At 56.5% G+C, this 16,879-nt stretch overlaps 2 protein-coding genes across 7 annotated transcripts in view; one reads left to right on the forward strand and one right to left on the reverse strand.

The window, feature by feature from the left end:
* On the forward strand, positions 1-10,461 carry POLG (DNA polymerase gamma, catalytic subunit). Of its 2 annotated transcripts, XM_040570498.1 has the most exons (23): positions 1-102; positions 862-1,473; positions 1,566-1,761; positions 2,222-2,389; positions 2,543-2,689; positions 2,839-2,918; positions 3,144-3,326; positions 3,408-3,550; positions 3,628-3,754; positions 3,837-4,061; positions 4,152-4,269; positions 4,419-4,478; positions 4,628-4,750; positions 4,956-5,116; positions 5,274-5,327; positions 5,398-5,515; positions 5,738-5,873; positions 5,951-6,197; positions 6,290-6,412; positions 6,663-6,834; positions 7,150-7,358; positions 8,331-8,491; positions 9,622-10,461. In XM_040570498.1, the coding sequence occupies exons 2-23, from the start codon at positions 896-898 to the stop codon at positions 9,681-9,683; spliced, it is 3,591 nt and encodes a 1,196-aa protein (XP_040426432.1). In that variant the 5' UTR covers positions 1-102; positions 862-895; the 3' UTR covers positions 9,684-10,461. The 2 variants fall into 2 exon arrangements, with proteins under 2 accessions (XP_040426432.1, XP_040426431.1); XM_040570497.1 differs by having other exon boundaries at positions 3,144-3,550.
* Positions 9,184-16,879, reverse strand: part of FANCI (FA complementation group I) — a 25,302-nt gene continuing 17,606 nt past the window's right edge. For 2 of the 5 annotated variants that reach the window (XM_040570492.1, XM_040570496.1), the window contains 11 exons: positions 16,203-16,254; positions 15,492-15,619; positions 15,297-15,365; positions 15,093-15,180; positions 14,623-14,807; positions 13,551-13,745; positions 12,739-12,825; positions 11,531-11,626; positions 10,860-10,985; positions 10,070-10,137; positions 9,184-9,926 (listed from right to left, as the gene is read on the reverse strand). In XM_040570492.1, the coding sequence (XP_040426426.1) occupies positions 10,072-10,137; positions 10,860-10,985; positions 11,531-11,626; positions 12,739-12,825; positions 13,551-13,745; positions 14,623-14,807; positions 15,093-15,180; positions 15,297-15,365; positions 15,492-15,619; positions 16,203-16,254 (1,092 nt within the window). In that variant the 3' untranslated portion in view covers positions 9,184-9,926; positions 10,070-10,071. Of the gene's footprint in view, positions 10,138-10,859; positions 10,986-11,530; positions 11,627-12,738; positions 12,826-13,550; positions 13,746-14,622; positions 14,808-15,092; positions 15,181-15,296; positions 15,366-15,491; positions 15,620-16,202; positions 16,255-16,879 lie in introns of all 5 variants that reach the window. The other 3 variants (XM_040570495.1, XM_040570494.1, XM_040570493.1) reach the window with 3 other exon arrangements.

Consider the following 16,879-nt stretch of genomic DNA (forward strand, 5'->3'; position numbering starts at 1 on the left):
CGAGCGGCGTGGGGACGTCAGCGGCAGCCGGAAGCTCCCCCGCGCTCCTCCCGGTTGGTTCCGCCCGCGGGACGGGGGCCGGGCGGCGCGCGCTGGGCCCAGGTGGGCGCGTGCGGGGCGGGGCGGCGGGAACGGGGTGCGCGTGTGCGGGGGGGGGGTTGCACGCCTGGGGGGGGGTGTGTTGCACGTCTGTGGGGGGTCGTACGGCTGTGGGAGGGTTTGCACGTCTATGGCGGGGGTTGCACGCGTGCAAGGGATGTCTGCACGTCTGGGGGGGGGGCTTGCACGCGTGCAAGGAGTTTGCACGCCTGCCGGGGGGGTTGCACGTCTACAGGGGGGGTTGCACGCGGGCAAGGGGTTTGGATGCCTGCGGGGGAGTTGCACGCGTGCAAGGGGGGGTCGCATGTCTATAGGGGGTTGCACGCGTGCAAGGGGGGTTTGCACGTCCGTGGGGGGCTTGCATGTGTGCAAGGAGTTCGCACGCCTACTGGGGGGGGGGGGGGGGCGGTGCACGTCTGCGGGGGTTTTGCCCACGTGCAAGGGGTTTGCACGCCGGCGAGGGGTTGCTCTCCTTGCGGGGGGGTTCGCACACCCGCCGGGGGTTCGCGCTCCTGCAGGGTGGCGCCCGGCTGCGGGAGGTGTGGGCGCGTGCTCGTAGGGCCGTGCGCGCCCCCGGGCGGGGGTTGCGTGCGGCCGTGGGGCGGTGCAGGAAGGAGCGCCGAGGGGTGCGCGCGCCCGCGGGGAGGGCGCCCGCCTGCAGCGGGCTGGGCGCTGCCTCGAGCGGCCGGGCCGTGCGTGCTGCGGCCGCCGTCGGGGCTGTCCCGGCGCAGAGCTCACGTCCTGCTGCTGCTCCTCCCGCAGGCCCTTGCAGCCGGAGGCTCCCGCAGCGGGCGCCATGCGGCGTGCGCTCCGGCGAGGCCGGGCGCTGCGCCACAGCGTGCCCCGGCGCTGCGCCTCCGGCTCCTTCGCCAGCCACCCGCTGCCGGAGAGCGCGGCCGAGGACGCGGAGACGGGCCAGCGCCGCGTCAACCCCCTCAACATCCAGATGCTGTCCCGCAGCCTGCACGAGCAGATCTTCCGCGGGGCCCGGGCGGGCTACTCGGAGGCGGCCGTGCGGCGCAGCGTGGAGCACCTGCGGCGCCACGACCTGTGGGGCAAGGAGACCTCGGCGCTGCCCGACGTGGAGCTGCGCCTGCCCCGCATGTACGGGGACAACATCGACGAGCATTTCCGCCTGCTGGCCCAGAAGCAGAGCCTGCCCTACCTGGAGGCTGCCGAGGAGCTGCTGCGCTGCCGGCTGCCCCCCGCGCCCCCCGGCTGGGCCTGGCAGCTCGGCTGGACCCGCTACGGCCCCGACGGCCGGCCGGAGCCCGTCGACTTCCCCCGGGATCGGGCGGTGGTGCTGGACGTGGAGGTGTGCCTGGCCGACGGGCAGTGCCCCACGCTGGCGGTCGCGGTCTCGCCTCACGCCTGGTGAGATGCCGGGGAGGGGGGGGGGGGTTTGGGTCGCCTCTGGGTCTCGGTGCACGGCCCCCGAGTCATTTTGATGGCCGTGTGCCCCGCAGGTACTCGTGGTGCAGCAGGAGGCTGCTGGAGCAGCGCTACTCCTGGTCCAGCCGCCTGACCCTGGCGGACCTCATCCCGCTGGAGAGCGCGGCGGGCGCCGGCTGTGCCGGGCGGCAGGACTGGCCGGAGCGCGTGGTGGTGGGGCACAACGTGGCCTTCGATCGGGCGTTCATCAAGGAGCAGTACCTCATCCAGGTGCCCTGTCCCGTGGTGGCTCATCCTGCCCGCTTTGCTCCTCTGGTTGCGTGTAACGAGGGCTGGGTGCGACCCGGGCCGATGCTTCGTGCTGGCACCTGGGGTTTGCTTCCCAGATAATTTGTATCGGCTCTTCGGGGTGGTTTTGGCAGTGCTGTTGTGCACGAATACCCCCGGGTTGTGCTGGCCTCGTTTGGCAGCACCAGCCCCGTGCCTTGCCTTCGTCCCCCGCACGAGGGGCTGTAGTGCGAAGGATTTACCGGGAGGTGCTCGTGCGTCCTGTGAGGTTACCACAAGCTCTGAGGTGGCCACGGGCAGCTCCGTGCCCTCAGGAGAGGGGTGCTGGGTGGCAAAGCTTGGCCCCGGCACAAGCAGCCTGAGCGAGGCCTCGCAGCTCAGCAGTTTCGCAGCACGTTTCTCCTCCAGCGTGCCCGGCACCACCTCTCCTCTCTCCTGGCAGGGCTCCCGGGTGCGTTTCCTGGACACCATGAGCATGCACATGGCCATCTCGGGGCTGACGGGCTTCCAGCGCAGCCTCTGGATGGCTGCGAAGCACGGCAAGAGGAAGGGGCTGCAGCAGGTCAAGCAGCACATCAAGAAGACGCGCAGCAAAGCCGAGGGGCCGGCGGTGAGTGCGGGGCTGCGCCGCTGCCCGCCTCCTGCGCCCGGGGGCGCCCAGGGATTTGGGGCGGCTCTGCTGGGCGAATCGCTCCCGGCGCCATCCAGACGGGCACGGGCTAAAATAAAATAAAATAACGTGGTTGTCCTCTGCGCCCACCAGGTCACGGCGTGGGACTGGGTGCACGTCAGCAGCATCAACAACCTGGCGGACGTGCACGCGCTCTACGTGGGCGGGGAGCCGCTGGAGAAGGAGGCGCGGGAGCTGTTTGTGAAGGGGACCATGGCCGACATCAGGGATCACTTCCAGGTGCGGGCGGTGATGCTGGGCGTGGGAACGGGGCGGGAGGAGCTGTGGGGTGCTTCCCGTCTCGGTGCAAGGGCTTTGGGCCTGTGGGTGAGCCGTGGAGGGGGCTGTGGGTCCCTCCTGCTCCCGGTGACGCCGTGCCGTGCCCCCAGGACCTGATGTCGTACTGCGCCCGTGATGTCCGGGCCACCCACGAGGTGTTCCAGGAGCAGCTGCCGCTCTTCATGGAGAGGTGAGAGGTCCCAGTTGGAGGCGGGGGGCACCGTGGTTCTGCTGGGGACGGGATGTGGGTGACCTGTCCCTGGGGAGGCCGGGAGGGTGCTGAGCCCCGTTCCAGGAGGCTCTCGGCCCCGTCTGTGGGTGAGAAGGAGCCGGCAGCCGTTGGTGCTGTGATCTGCTGCTTGGGGGGCAGCTCCCCTCCGGGAGGAACCTAACTGGGGGCTGCCTTGGGCTGCAGGTGCCCCCACCCCGTGACGTTCGCAGGGATGCTGGAGATGGGGGTGTCCTACCTGCCGGTCAACGGCAACTGGCAGAGGTACCTGGACGACGCCCAGGGCACCTACGAGGAGCTGCAGAAGGAGATGAAGAAGTCCCTGATGAACCTGGCCAACGACGCCTGCCAGCTGCTGCACGGGGACAGGTACCACGGCCAGCCGAGGGGAGGGCGCGGCGCCGTGCCCCCACCCATGGGTGCTGGAGCACGGCCACGGCGTGCCGGCAGGTACAAGGAGGACCCCTGGCTCTGGGACCTGGAGTGGGACACGCAGGAGTTTAAGCAGAAGAAACCCCCGAGGAAGAAGAAGGATCAGAAGGTGAACGGCGGCGAAGCCTCCGGGGCAGGATTGGCGCAGGAGTGGCAGGGAGGTGAGCGCAGGGGGGCTGGGGGGGGGACCCGGGGCTCGAGGGATGCTCAGCCCCAGGCCCCCCCCGTGCCTCGCCAGACCGCGGCCCCCCCAGCGAGGACGAGGAGCTGAAAGCAGCCCCCGAGGGCAGCGCCCTCCTGCAGCGCCTGAAGGACACGGTCACGCTGCAGCCCAAGAAGCTGCAGCATCTCCCCGGCCACCCGGGGTGAGCTGGGGACCGCGGGGGTGGCCGGGGGGCTCGCTCCGCGCTCCCCGTCCCATCGTCACTCCCCCGTGTCACCCCCCAGGTGGTACCGCAAGCTGTGCCCGCGCCTGGAGGAGGAGGGCTGGGTGCCGGGGCCCAGCCTCATCAGCCTGCAGATGAGGGTGACCCCCAAGCTGATGCGCCTGGCCTGGGACGGGTTCCCCCTGCACTACTCGGAGAAGCACGGCTGGGGCTACCTGGTGCCGGGGCGGCAGGACAACCTGCCGGCAGCCCCCCCGGAGGCGGGGGGTCCCGTGTGCCCCCACAGGTGAGGGGGATGCTGGGGGTGCTCCGTGGGGGCTCGCCTGCGGTGCGTGGCCGTGTCCTCATCGTGGCTACGTGTTCCCCGCCCTACCAGGGCGATCGAGGAGCTGTGCCGGCAGCACCGGCTGGAGAAGGGCCGGGAGCAGCCCCTGGAGGAGGCGAGCGTGGAGGACGAGCTGCTGGTGATGGACGGCAGCAGCATGTGGCAGAAGGTGACGGGCTGGGGGGACCCCGCTGGGAGGAGGCTTCCTGGTGCCGGGGCTGGGCTTTCTCCAACACACCCGTAAAAACCAGCAGTGAGAAAAACCCTTTAATAACGTGCCTAACCTGGTCCTTTTGGGGCGGCCCCTCTCTGCTGCAGGTGGAGGAGCTGAGCCAGCTGGAGGGGGACGTGGGCAGGGCGGACCAGAGCTTGGTGCAGGTAAACGGGCTTTGCTGCGGGGATGGGACCGTGCATCCATTCCCGTTTCCTCGATTTCCCCCCCCTGCCCCGTGCTGGGGGCTCCCAGCGAGTGCCCGCGTGGAGCAGGAGGGCCCCGTGCCCCCCACACCTCATGTCACCGGCTGCAGGAGGAGGGGGACGAGCGGTGCGAGCTGGTGGAGGCGGACAGCCGGCCCTCGTACCACCACGGCAATGGGCCCTACAACGACGTCGACGTCCCCGGCTGCTGGTTCTTCAAGCTGCCCCACAAGGCAAGGCGGGGGCTTGGTGCTGAGCCCTCCCTGCCGCGTGGGGCTGCATCGCCCTGCCCCACAGCCCAGCTCCCCCTGCCCCATATCCCTGCTCCTGCTCTCCTGTGTTGTCCCTGATCCCGTCCCATGGGGCAGGAGGGCTCACGGGGCTGTGCTGACGCCGAGTGGTGGCGCGCTGAGCCCCGAAATCTCTTTGCTGCTAAAGGACGGGAACGCTAACAACGTCGGGAGCCCCTTTGCCAAGGATTTCCTGCCCCGCATGGAGGATGGCACCCTGCGGGCTGCCGTGGGACGCACCCACGGGACGAGAGCCCTGGAGATCAACAAAATGATCTCCTTCTGGAGGAACGCTCACAAGCGGATCAGGTGAGCAGCCCCGGCCCGATTGGCACCTTCCCACACATCTCAGAGCACGTATATGTGTGTATGAGTCCCTGCAGGTGCTCAGAGCTTGTATCGGTGCTGGGGGGTCCCTGCAGCTGTGGGTGCTCAGCACCCTGTATGCCCTTATGTGTCTCTGCAGCTCGCAGATGGTGGTGTGGCTGAAGAAAGGGGAGCTGCCTCGTGCCGTGACAAGGTGTGGAGGGGAACGGATGGTGCTGGGAGAGCTGCATCGGGCTGGTGCTCACCCTTTGCCCCTGTCCCAGGCACCCGGACTACAACGAGGAGGACGACTACGGAGCCATCCTGCCGCAGGTGGTGACCGCGGGCACCATCACCCGGCGGGCCGTGGAGCCCACGTGGCTGACAGCCAGCAACGCCCGGGTACGGCCGCGCTCGGGGGATTTTGGGGCACGGCAAGGGGGGTGTCTGTGTGTTTTGGGGTGGTGGGTGTGTTCTGTATGGGAAGACAGAGCTGGGGAAGGTGGGAGTCGTGCTGGGATGTGGGAGGAGGAGGAAGAGGAGGAGGAGGAAGGCTGTCCTCATGCTGCAGAGGAGGAGGGGGCGTTGCACGGGGTATGCTGAGCTGGGCATCACGTCCCACAGGCCGACCGCGTGGGCAGCGAGCTGAAAGCCATGGTCCAGGTGCCACCCGGCTACTCCCTGGTGGGCGCGGACGTGGACTCCCAGGAGCTCTGGATAGCTGCGATCCTGGGCGAGGCGCACTTCGCCGGCATGCACGGTGAGCGGGGCCCCCTGGTGGGGCGTCAGCACCCCAAAACGCTCGGCATTCAGCCCCTTCCTTCCTCCTCGCCGCAGGGTGCACGGCCTTCGGCTGGATGACCCTGCAGGGGAAGAAGAGCAACGGGACGGACCTGCACAGCAAGACGGCCGCCACGGTGGGCATCAGCCGGGAGCACGCCAAAGTCTTCAACTACGGGCGCATCTACGGGGCCGGGCAGCCCTTCGCCGAGCGCCTGCTGATGCAGTTCAACCACCGGCTGACGCAGGAGCAGGCGCGTGAGAAAGCCCAGCAGATGTACGCGGTCACCAAGGGCATCCGCAGGTGGGTGCTGCCCGGGGGCTGCAGGGTGCGTGGGGACGGTGTCCCCATGGGACCTGGATGTGGGTTACCCCCACCTGGATGTTGCTGCCCAGGTTTCATCTGAGCGAGGAGGGCGAGTGGCTGGTGAAGGAGCTGGACCTGGCTGTGGACAGGGCGGAAGATGGCTCGGTGTCAGCCCGGGATGTCCACCGGCTCCAGAGGGAAGCTGCGAGAAAGTGAGATGCTGTGACCCCAGATGGTGTTCGTGGGACAGGGGCGTGAGGCGGGGAAGGCCACGGCTGGTGGGCAAAAAAGGGGCCGGATGGCCCCAGCTGTCTCAGGTCCACCCCTGTCCATGGGACGGGGGTGCTCCCTGTCTCTTCCAGTGTGTGAGCAGCAGCAGACGGCTGCGGGGGCTCCCCCGGCTGCCCCCAAACCAGAAGAGGGTGTCTGAGACTCCAGCAAACCCGCCTTCTGCCCCGACAGGTCCCGAAGGAAGAAGAAGTGGGACGTGGTGGGCCACCGGTTGTGGGCTGGAGGCACCGAATCCGAAATGTTCAACAAGCTGGAGAGCATCGCCTTGTCCTCCTCGCCGCAGACCCCGGTGCTGGGCTGCCACATCAGCAGGGCGCTGGAGCCCGCCGTGGCCAAGGGGGAGGTAAGGCCGGGGCTCGGTGCTGCTGTGGTGAACCCCAGCTCTGCCCTCCTGAGGCGCGGGAAACCCTGTGAACCCCTTGGAGCTGCAGAAGAAACCCGTAGGTGTTGGGTCCTGCTCCCCTTTTCTCTACCTGTGTGCCAGGGGAAACACAGGAACCCTGACTGAACAGCCTTCGCCCCTCTGAGAGGAACGGGCCCAGGCCCCGAGCGTTTCTCAGAGCATTTCTCTGGGCATTTCTCCTCATGTTTCTCAGAGCATTTCTCCTAGTGTTTCTCCAAGTGTTTCTCTGAGCATTTCTGTGTTTCCTCTCCCCAGTTTCTGACCAGCAGAGTGAACTGGGTGGTGCAGAGCTCGGCCGTCGACTACCTGCACCTCATGCTGGTCTCCATGAAGTGGCTGTTCGAGGAGTTCGACATCAACGGGCGCTTCTGCATCAGCATCCACGACGAGGTGCGCTACCTGGTCCAGGAGCAGGACCGCTACCGAGCGGCCCTGGCCCTGCAGATCACCAACCTGCTGACACGGTGAGACGGGGGGCTGAGAGAGAGAGATGGGGCTGGGAGAGAGATGTGGGGCTGGGACACCTCTGGGGCCAATCCTGAGCGCGTCTCCTCCTGTTACGTGGGGCTGTGTCTCCTGTCAGCTCTACACAATCCCCTTCCCCGTGCTTTATGGCATGTGGTTTATAGAGGAGCTGGCCAAAAGCAGAGCTATTTTCTGCCGGGCTGAGGTAAGGATACAGCAAACAGCTTTTCTGTGCCCAGGCAGCATTCGCAGCGGGGGAAGCCGCCCTGATGTTTGTGCCTTTATCCCAGCTATTGCGAGCACAGGGCTTCCTGCTGGGAAAATCCAACATCTGCTCTGCGTGGGAGGATTAGCCAGAAGTGAAGGGCTGGGTTTGTCCTTTCTTCCTAGGAGGCTGAACCTAGCGGTGCTCCGTTCCTCCCACAGCTCCTCTGGCACTCCTTGACCCTCCCGCTACCCGGCACTTACAAAGCACTTTGTCTTCCAGCCGCTGACTGACATGGGTGCAAAGCAATCTGTGCCGGGGGCTGCCCGGTGTTTTGTGAGGCCGCCTTTGTTCCAGCCGAACCTGCGGCTGATCAAAGCCCCCCGCGTGCAGTAAGAGGAGAGCTGGCTGAGCGTGAGAGAAGTTAGCGGGCTCGCTCTAACTTTTAAGTGGTGGCTGGTTTCTGCCTTTCAAAAAAGGCCACGGAGTTCTTTCCCCAGCGGAGAACAAGCGGTGCTCGTGGTGAAAGAAAGGGCCGGGCAATAAGCTTCTCCATTAAGCAACCTCCCTGGCTTTTTTTTTTTTTTTTTTCCCCCAAGGGGTGCTGCCTACAAGGAATTTTCTGCTGCCTGGGACCCGATGGGCCGTAATTTGGCACCCCTGTTCTGTCCCCTGCTGGGCTGTGCCATGCTGCCTGCTGCAGCCCAGCTGTGACGGAGCTGTGTGCGAAGTGGCACGGCCCCACTTGCTCTCCTTGTGGTTCCAGGTGCATGTTTGCCTACAAGCTGGGCCTCCAGGACCTGCCGCAGTCGGTGGCCTTCTTCAGCGCCGTGGATATTGACCGGTGCTTAAGGAAGGAGGTGACCATGAACTGCGTGACTCCATCAAACCCCACGGGGATGGAGAAGAAATACGGCATCCCTGAAGGTGAGCAGCAGCCCTTCGAGCTCCATCCCCTATAAAAGCTGGAGGCCCTACAGGAGCCGCACTGCTGCTGGAGGTAGAGCCCTTCCCCAGGGGCTCATCCCTTCAGCCCCAGCGCCTCAGGTCCCCACCACCCTGGTGCCAGCCCCTCTCTACCTTGCTCCCCTTTCTCAGTGCCCGAGCACTTTGTGCCGCTGCTTCCACCTATTTCCGATAAAGAGCTCAGGGGCTGGCTCTGTTAGCCCGTGCATAAGTTCGCTTTGTGCCCCTCAGAAGGGAGATGCGCTTTCCTCTAGTCTGTTAAATACAGCCCAAGACTGACTTGTTCCCTCTCTGAAATGAGATAGCTCTATGGTTGTGTCTGTTTAATCCTCCAGGCCAAAACATTTCTGGCCTTCAGTGTTTTCTCTCCTTCCCCCCCCCCCCCCTCAGCTCAGCAGAGCTGGGTTCAGAGCCCAGCCCGTCCTGCACGCTTCAGCCTTGGCAGGGCTGTGTTCTTCCCCAGCAGTCCCGAGGCTTACAGTTGTCCCTGTCTGCACCTGACATAACCCTCTAACTGCTGCAAACAAACATTTAATCGTTGGCTGGGAGCTGCTTTAAATAGCACCTCCTCACTATGCAGCAACGTTTTGCCAGATAAGAGGAACCTGCCCTCAGATTTGTTCTGTCAGTTATTGAACACATCAGACATTTCAGCCTTAAGCAACCTTTATTAGGAGTTTTACAGGTGAAGTGTGCTTTCAGAAGAAGAATCTGGGTTCCGTGGGCAAAAAGGGTACTTGTGTTCTCATCAAGAACAAAGCAAATAAGTGCATTGAGGTCAGCAGAAATGTGACATAGCCCATGCTGCTGGCTCTCCAGAGGAAGCTGGCACCTCTCTGCTTCTTGGGCGCTACGCACAGCAGCGAGCTTCAGCTCCAAGGGAGAACAGCCCCTCTTTGCTGCTTCCTACTGGTGCCGTTTTCTGCACTCACAGCACCATACAAACCAGAAGTTTGAATAAATTTAGGGCTTTCTGTGCTACATGCTCTGAGCTAAAAGCAAATAATTACTGTTACTCTCTTATTCGTATGTTGTACAGTCTGTAATTGTACTGCAGAATGCAAGGAACTCATTGTCCCATTGTCTTCCAGGAGAAGCACTGGATATATATCAGCTTCTTGAAATAACCAAAGGTTCGCTGGAGAAGAAGTGATGACGCTTGAGTGCCAGAACAACAGTTGTCCAGAGAGCGTGCCAGAACCTGGCTGTCCTTTCAGGAGCACATCTTTTGTCAGGGACTGATCCTGGTTGAGCTGCTTGCTTTTTGCTGGAAGAAGGAATGTTCCTGGAGAAAAGAACTGTGGTAGCAGCATGTTTGAATGGCAGAGGCATTTCTGAGGGCAGCAGCCAGCTTTAATACCTGCGACGCTTGACAAGAGTCACTGTTTGCACATCCCTGGGCATGAAGAAAGAAGTCTTAAGTATTTGACAAGAGAAACAACAAACTACTATCTCTGTACACACGGTTCTTCAAGACCAAGGTGAATGCCACAGAACAGGCACTGTAGGAGAAGGAGGGGGCAGCAGTGGCAACCACACCTTTATTTTTTTCGCCGTCTCTTCTTTTTGGGTTCCTGGTTCTCATCTGGCTGCTCTGCTGTGGTGGACTGGAGAGAGGAGGAGAGAGTAGCAGTACCAAGTATGAATGTTTTTGTGTGAGTACTCTAATGAACGTTTACTTTAAGAAAGCAGACTGACAGAACGGGATTTAGCACTTTTCCCTCCCTAGCAAAAATGGCCTGAAATAGGGGACTCTTCTCACCCACTGAAATTTTCCCCCTGGATCTCTTTAATTCATGCTGGAATTCAGACCCCAGGTTCTGAACGGCACAAGACAAGGCCTGCTTGTTCAGTGCTGGATCCTGGCTTGTTGATGCTGATTACACTCTGGGAAATATGGGCAAAAGCACCAATAAAAACCTGGACAATCAGCAAAGGAAAGTGGCGTATCTTTTGTCCAGCACAAGTTGTGCTACATTCCCCAGCACTGTCTGCTGGAGGAGGCCAGCCAGTCGGACCTCAGGCAATGCTGACAGACTTCTCTGCTTGCTGAGACAGGCAGAGGCAAAGAAGAAGGTTTATAAACAGTCCTGCTTAAGACCAGGCATGCAGCCAACTGGTACGTGGACACAAAGGTCACTCAAGGCAGAGGGCTGGACTGTAGGGAACACTTCAGGCCTATTTGCTCACTCCCGTTAGCTCAGTATTAAAGCGAAGACAAAACAAGACAAAACGGGCCTAGTTTTACGTATACCTAAACAGCTCACACGTACACGTGGCAGCAGGACAGCAGAAACCCAACAGTAACAGCAGCTAAATGAGTTCTCACCTGGTCGTTGTCCGGTTCATTTTCAGCATCCTCTGTGTTATGCTCCTGCAACACGCTGTCTAGCATGGATGCGTTGATGCGGAAGTCCCGGGAGGTACTTAGCTTCATATATTGCATCAAGTTCACCTGCAGCAACCGGGGGGCAGGACATATGGCATAAGCTTAATTTTCTACCCTGCCTAGTCCTACACACAGAACTAGAATGAAGTCTATCGTGATAATGATGCAGGACTGAAGCAAGAAGTAGGTGAAAAAGCACCTGCCCCTATGGAATCCAGTGGCCCATTTATGTTTTTAAAAGAGCCCGGTGCTTGCCAATTATTCTGACTCTCACGTAGTACCTCATCTTGGTACATTTCTCTCCTGTTCAAGGAACAGGCTGGGGGGGTGGGATGAGGTGAGCCAGCATTGTGTTTCTGCTCTCCCGGAAACCATTGCCGTTGATCCCTGCTGGTATCAGGGCGACAGCACTTTGGTTTAGTTGAGCCAGGAGCCTGGGCAAAGACTGAAAGAAGGGTAAGGTTCTTACACTTTCCTAATCTGAGCAGCAATGGAGTGATTTTTTGTTATTTTATTTTTTTATAAAGTGAAAACAGCAGTAGCCTTCTACCATGCCATGGTACCACTGTTCCACTGAGATCGTATCACAGAAGACCTCTGCTTTACATTACCTTTGATTTCTTGGAGAGATGGATAAGGAACTTCTCATATTGCTCTATTGCAAAAATCAGGTTGGGGATTGGCTTGGTATCCCGAAGCACCTTAGCCTGAAACGCAGAAAGGTGGGAGACTGGTCAGATTTGAAGCGAACAGCATGAAGACTGCCTTGTACAGTCATCACTAACAAGCATCTCAGCTATGGCACTAAAGCAGCACCTGTATTTCTACCAGGAGTTTAGATTCCCCTAAAAGCCGATGATGCTGTAGCATGACACGAAGGCCACAACCACTCCAGTTCAGAGAATTGTCTTCAGTAGCCTTGTTCCGCAGCAGTCCTGCCTCACCAAGCCGTGCCAGCCTAGTTTGTTACTGGGCTTAAACTGCCTCCCAGAATGGTTCTGCAGTGAGGCTCTTTCAAGTATATATATTTTTTTCCTCAGTCCACAGCCCTGATATGCCTGATAGCCAGAGCAGAACTCGCTCTGCAAAGACATTCTAAGCCTATGCTTTCCAGGCAATGAGCAACTGCTGTTTCATCACATTTCTGCCCTGTATATTTTACACCACTAATGTTTGTTCCCCATGCTGACAGGGGAGTGGCAAAAGGATATGCAGCATTTCTTAATATTTCCACACACTCAGGAAGTGGCTAGAAAGATCAGGCTTGTGGTTTTTAAACACTTAGCATCACAGGAATGTCTGGGACAGCAGACAAGACAGAGGAGACACCAACAAGGAGCGTAAACAGAGGACACAAAAGGCCAGGAACCTGCCAGCCTGCTGATTACCTGCTCCCAACAAAATCAGCCAGACATTATCAGCTGCCTTACTTTAATGGAATCCAGTATTTTATCTTTAAATCTACTGATAAAATTAATAAACACTTAAATAGCATGGAGTATTGGCTCCAATAAATTATTCCATTTATGTAATTTCATAGCTTACCCCAAACATAGAATAGTCAGACAACACAAACTATCCAGACTTGACCTTTTTCCATCCCTGGGAGCTTTTAGCCTGCATTTAGTATTTTTGTTTGTTTCACTATTCGTAAACTTTTCTCTGAAGTTCAGGTTGAAGAAATTAGATTTTTACTTAAAGGCCCAGTGACAATGTGTCATTGGTGATCTCTAAGAAGCCACCAGGTAAAGCAAGCCTTGAGGTATGATCCCAAGCTCAAATTTAGCCCATATTCTAATAGAGAGCAAGACAATCTCACCATGACTGTGGAGACTGCAGCAGCTTCATCTTCCTTCTTCTTCTTCTTCTTCTCTTCTACAAAGCTTAAGCTCTCACTATGAATGTTCTAAAGAAGGAAGCCAAAAGATGTGGCATTAGAGGGTAAACAGGGAAGGAAAGGCCAGCCAAGTAAGGCCACAGAAGGCTTTGCTCCAGCCAGCTAACACAGCATTTACCAGCTACATGACAGAAAGGCAGTATGTAAGGATGGAATCTCACAAAAAAAGGAAGGGAAGAAAATAACTTCATGGTTTATACATTCAGAAGCACGTATGTGTGAGACATCCCCAGGAACAAGAGCTTTGCATGCCACTATATTTTCCCCAACATGCCGGGTCTGGTTTACAAGTCCTTTGGTCCTCGCTCAAGCACCCACTTCGTGTCTAAACAGACAAATCTCATCCCAGGTTGCTGTCTTTGGCACCCACAGGGCTTTGTATTGTGGCAGCTGCAGTGTCCTTGACCTTTACTTGCCACTGTGATTAACAGCAGTATCAACTGCATCCAAAAAAGCCACATGAACAGAAGGGGAAATAAAAAATTAGAAAGCTAAAAAACAGTTCCCTAAACATTTTCTTCCTTCCCTGCTCAAATAGAAATCAACACGCCTGGTCCCAATGGTAGTGAAATGCCTTACACTATTATTTGACATATTAAAACTTAAAATATAAGACACTCAAGTCATGTCAAGAAGATTAATAATCCCAAAAGGTGCCCATGCACTTCATCTGATTCACCACTCAGCATCAGACAGATGAAGTATGATTTTGCCACAGTTATTTTAGATCCTACCTGTACATAAGTAATGAATGAGTAACACTGTGGGGTCAAATGGGAACCCGAGAGCTTCACCTGCAAAGAAGCAGAGGCTGGTGTTACTCCCAGCTCAAGGCAATGAGCCATTTCCTCCAGCAATTTGCTCACACTCACCAGCTTTTCTAGCCTTCCTGGAATCGTATTCGAGGTGCTGCGGCAAGCTTGAATATACTGCAAAGAAAACATGAATGAGTCTCTTCTAGATGCACCGTTCCCATCCAACAACCTGTACTTTCAGGCACGGGCTCAAGGCAGCTCATTCAACTGCCACTGACCAATTAAGAAAGGAAGTTCTGACAAAAGGATGAGGGGCTCAGAGGGCTGCCGGCTGTCCTCAAATCAGAAGACAACAGGGTATCATTTCCAGAGCATCCAAGTCTTGTTTTTGTTTAAAGTAAAACTCTTTCCTATGCCAATGTTCAGGAAGAAATGAGGAACACCATACATTGCCTGAACATAAGTTGGGTTCTTCTGAAACCATGACTGCTGAAGCACGTACAGTATTGTAGAGGTTACAGGAGTAGCACTACTGCTCGCAGTGAGGAGGGCAGCATTTGCAAGAACTATCCTCCCCAGCGGCTTGCTATGGCCCAGATGACCTCTGCATTCCAGAGCTGTGAGAGCTCCAGGGAATTCATCATCTTGTCTCAGATGAGTTCCCCAGTCTGAGCTCATGTCCCAGTTGCCCCAGGTCCAACGCTTTGAGCCTTACATGGGAATGAGTGGCAAGGGCAGGATTGCTGAGCACTGTGAGAATATTGTTAGTGCCTACAAGAGACACTGGAAAGAACCAGTCTAAGCCAAGTGCAGTCAAAGTCAGCTGGAGAAAAGCTTTCCTTTATCTCCCCTGGTATACCTATCACTGCTGTGGAAAGGTCACGAAACTGAACGCATAAAAGCCAACAGAATAAGGACTCATTTTATACAAGAGATGAACAGCCCAGTCCTGAGCGTAGCTGCTGCCAGGGGTCACTGCGAGCTTGCTGAGGCAGATGGGGAAAAAGTTTTTAGATCCCAGCCAGCCCACTATCAGCAGAGCTGCACTCACATGTTTGATGAGGGAGGTGAGGATTGTGTAGGTCTTGCTGAGGCTTCTCAGCAGCGTGTCCACACAGCTCCCTGCAGGAAGTGCTGTCTGCACCAGCTCGTGAAAAACCGTCAGCAGAGTTCCCAGCTGCAGAATTATGCCTTTCTCCAGAGCCTGGGTTTGGTTTGATGCCTGAGAAGAGTCTTCTAGTAGAAAGAAAGGAATACTATATAAATGTGTGTCTAACAAGCCAAATTAGGCAGGTGGGAGACACAAAAGACCACTTTTTGTCAGGTGCACGTAACACCAGTGTGGCACAGGGAAAATAACTGGGACGGGGGTTGTGACAACTCTCACTGTTGATGTGAAACCAACTCAAGGGAGAGTTTATCCGCCCCGAGATGATGCTACCTGGGAATCCTGAAATACCTTTTTGTCTTCGTCTGTCTTTGACAAAGGTGTAACAGTAAGAAGCGGGCCACTGCTATTACCTGATGTGTCTGATCCCAGACTGGTGAGTTTCTTGATAAGCCAATCCACCTCTTCAAGGACCTTATCTGCCTGACCCAGAACCAGCAGCTAAGAAAGAAACAGCAATAACAAAACAGGTTCTTGGAGGAGTTTGACACAACAGAAATCTACAAGCCACTTGTAGCAGAGTGGCTGGTTGCTCCATCCACACAGCTTTGACTCACACAGACAGTAGGGGCTGCAGTCTTGGCATTCACTATGGCAAAATGGGACCGACTCTCGACTTCTATGTCCTGGTGGGGGGAGAGAAAAATTCTGGTGAGCAAAACTTCAGCTCCTATTGTGTGGTTTGCTCTATCTGTTCTGCCCTGACAGAACTAAGTGAAGAGAGGTAAGCTGCTGTGGGCTCTGCGTCATACCTGATCTATGTCTCCCAGGCAAGCATGGATATCTTGTGCAAGTTCACGCAGCAGACTGACGGGACTCTTGTACAGAACATGGAGACTGAAAAGGAGAGTCAGCAAACCCTTACAGCAAGAGATGTCCTCTGTGGGGGAAGGAAAGTAAAGCAGGATGTAAGCAGATGTAGAACTCCTTTCACTATTCAGGAACATCAGACATCCATTGAGGGAAAGCTTCAGATTCAGTACGGATTTAAGTCTACACTCCCAGAAACAATACACAGTAAATGAAAATCCTATCAACATGCTCTAGTTGCAACAGCAGAGTTTACAACAATGGGCACTGTACATAATGTTACAATGGGGAATACCAGAGCCCTCGTCTCACAGGAAAATAGTGCTCAGAAGCACCGAGTAAGCACAATGCAAACTCTGGCAAGAGTGACGTTTTCCCAGAAAACAAATCCAAATTTGAGCAACAGGTACACTAAGTAACAAGAGAAAAAAGTCAAGTGGCTTCTTTTTTCAGCTGCTCTAATATTTATAGAGATGAAGTTTCTTTCCTAATACCCATGCTAATAAACACAAAGTCATGGCAATCTGCCACAGAATAGGACCTGAATCTATCTGCAAGAAAGAGATGAAAACAGAAAAAAGAGCAGAGCATTCAAGAGTCTAGTATCAGACCTGAGACATCACATCTAAGCACACCCCTCAAAGCTTACCTACCTAGAGCATTTTCTTTGCAAATTTTGACTGTCCATGTCAGGAACTGAAGGAACTGTATAAGAGGAGAAAAAATATTAAGGGTTTGAAACAGAACTCAAAACACAAAATTAAACAAAAAAACAAGCAAGCAAGCAAGCAAAAACACAAGAAGAGGTCATTCAAGACAATGAATCACAGCAAAGGGAGACCAGCAGAGTCCCCTTCTGGCAGAAGGGCACTCAGCCATGCTCTGTTAAATTCCACAAGGGACACTTAACCTACTAACAAGTCAAAAGCTGAGATGCAGGACACAGGAATGGCTATACCTTCCTTCCGACAGAGTAACAGCTCCATTTAATTTAAGGTAAATAATGACTCCAGACTTCTAGCACACTTTTAGTGCAGTGCCTAATAGGTAAAATTGGGGCACCTCTAAGCTGTGCTTTAGAAAACGCATCCTTGCATGGAACAAATTAGGCACCCAGCCAATCCTTTCTGAGAAGCCGTATTTGGACTAGTCACAAATCTGCTGGCCTTTTTTGACTTTACTCCCACGTGGAAGCCAAACCACACCTAGGCTCTATTAGGAGTTGCTTCTCATGGAAACAAGCAGTTCGGGCTCCAGATGCCCAAAGGCAGCATCAGAATGTGCAAGGGGGAGGGTGGGAAAACAACTTGTTCTTAACTGTGCTTGCAGG

This window comes from Cygnus olor, chromosome 11 (assembly GCF_009769625.2).
Source record: "Cygnus olor isolate bCygOlo1 chromosome 11, bCygOlo1.pri.v2, whole genome shotgun sequence".
NCBI classification, from domain to species: domain Eukaryota; kingdom Metazoa; phylum Chordata; class Aves; order Anseriformes; family Anatidae; genus Cygnus; species Cygnus olor.

Bases quoted from the DNA above. Each gene is read 5' to 3' on its own strand.
- POLG (XM_040570497.1), top strand. From the start codon at position 896: ATGCGGCGTGCGCTCCGGCGAGGCCGGGCGCTGCGCCACAGCGTGCCC. The intron at 4,479-4,627 runs GTAAACGGGCTT...CACCGGCTGCAG, and splicing joins CGGACCAGAGCTTGGTGCAG to GAGGAGGGGGACGAGCGGTG. The intron at 7,359-8,330 runs GTGAGACGGGGG...TTGTGGTTCCAG, and splicing joins ATCACCAACCTGCTGACACG to GTGCATGTTTGCCTACAAGC.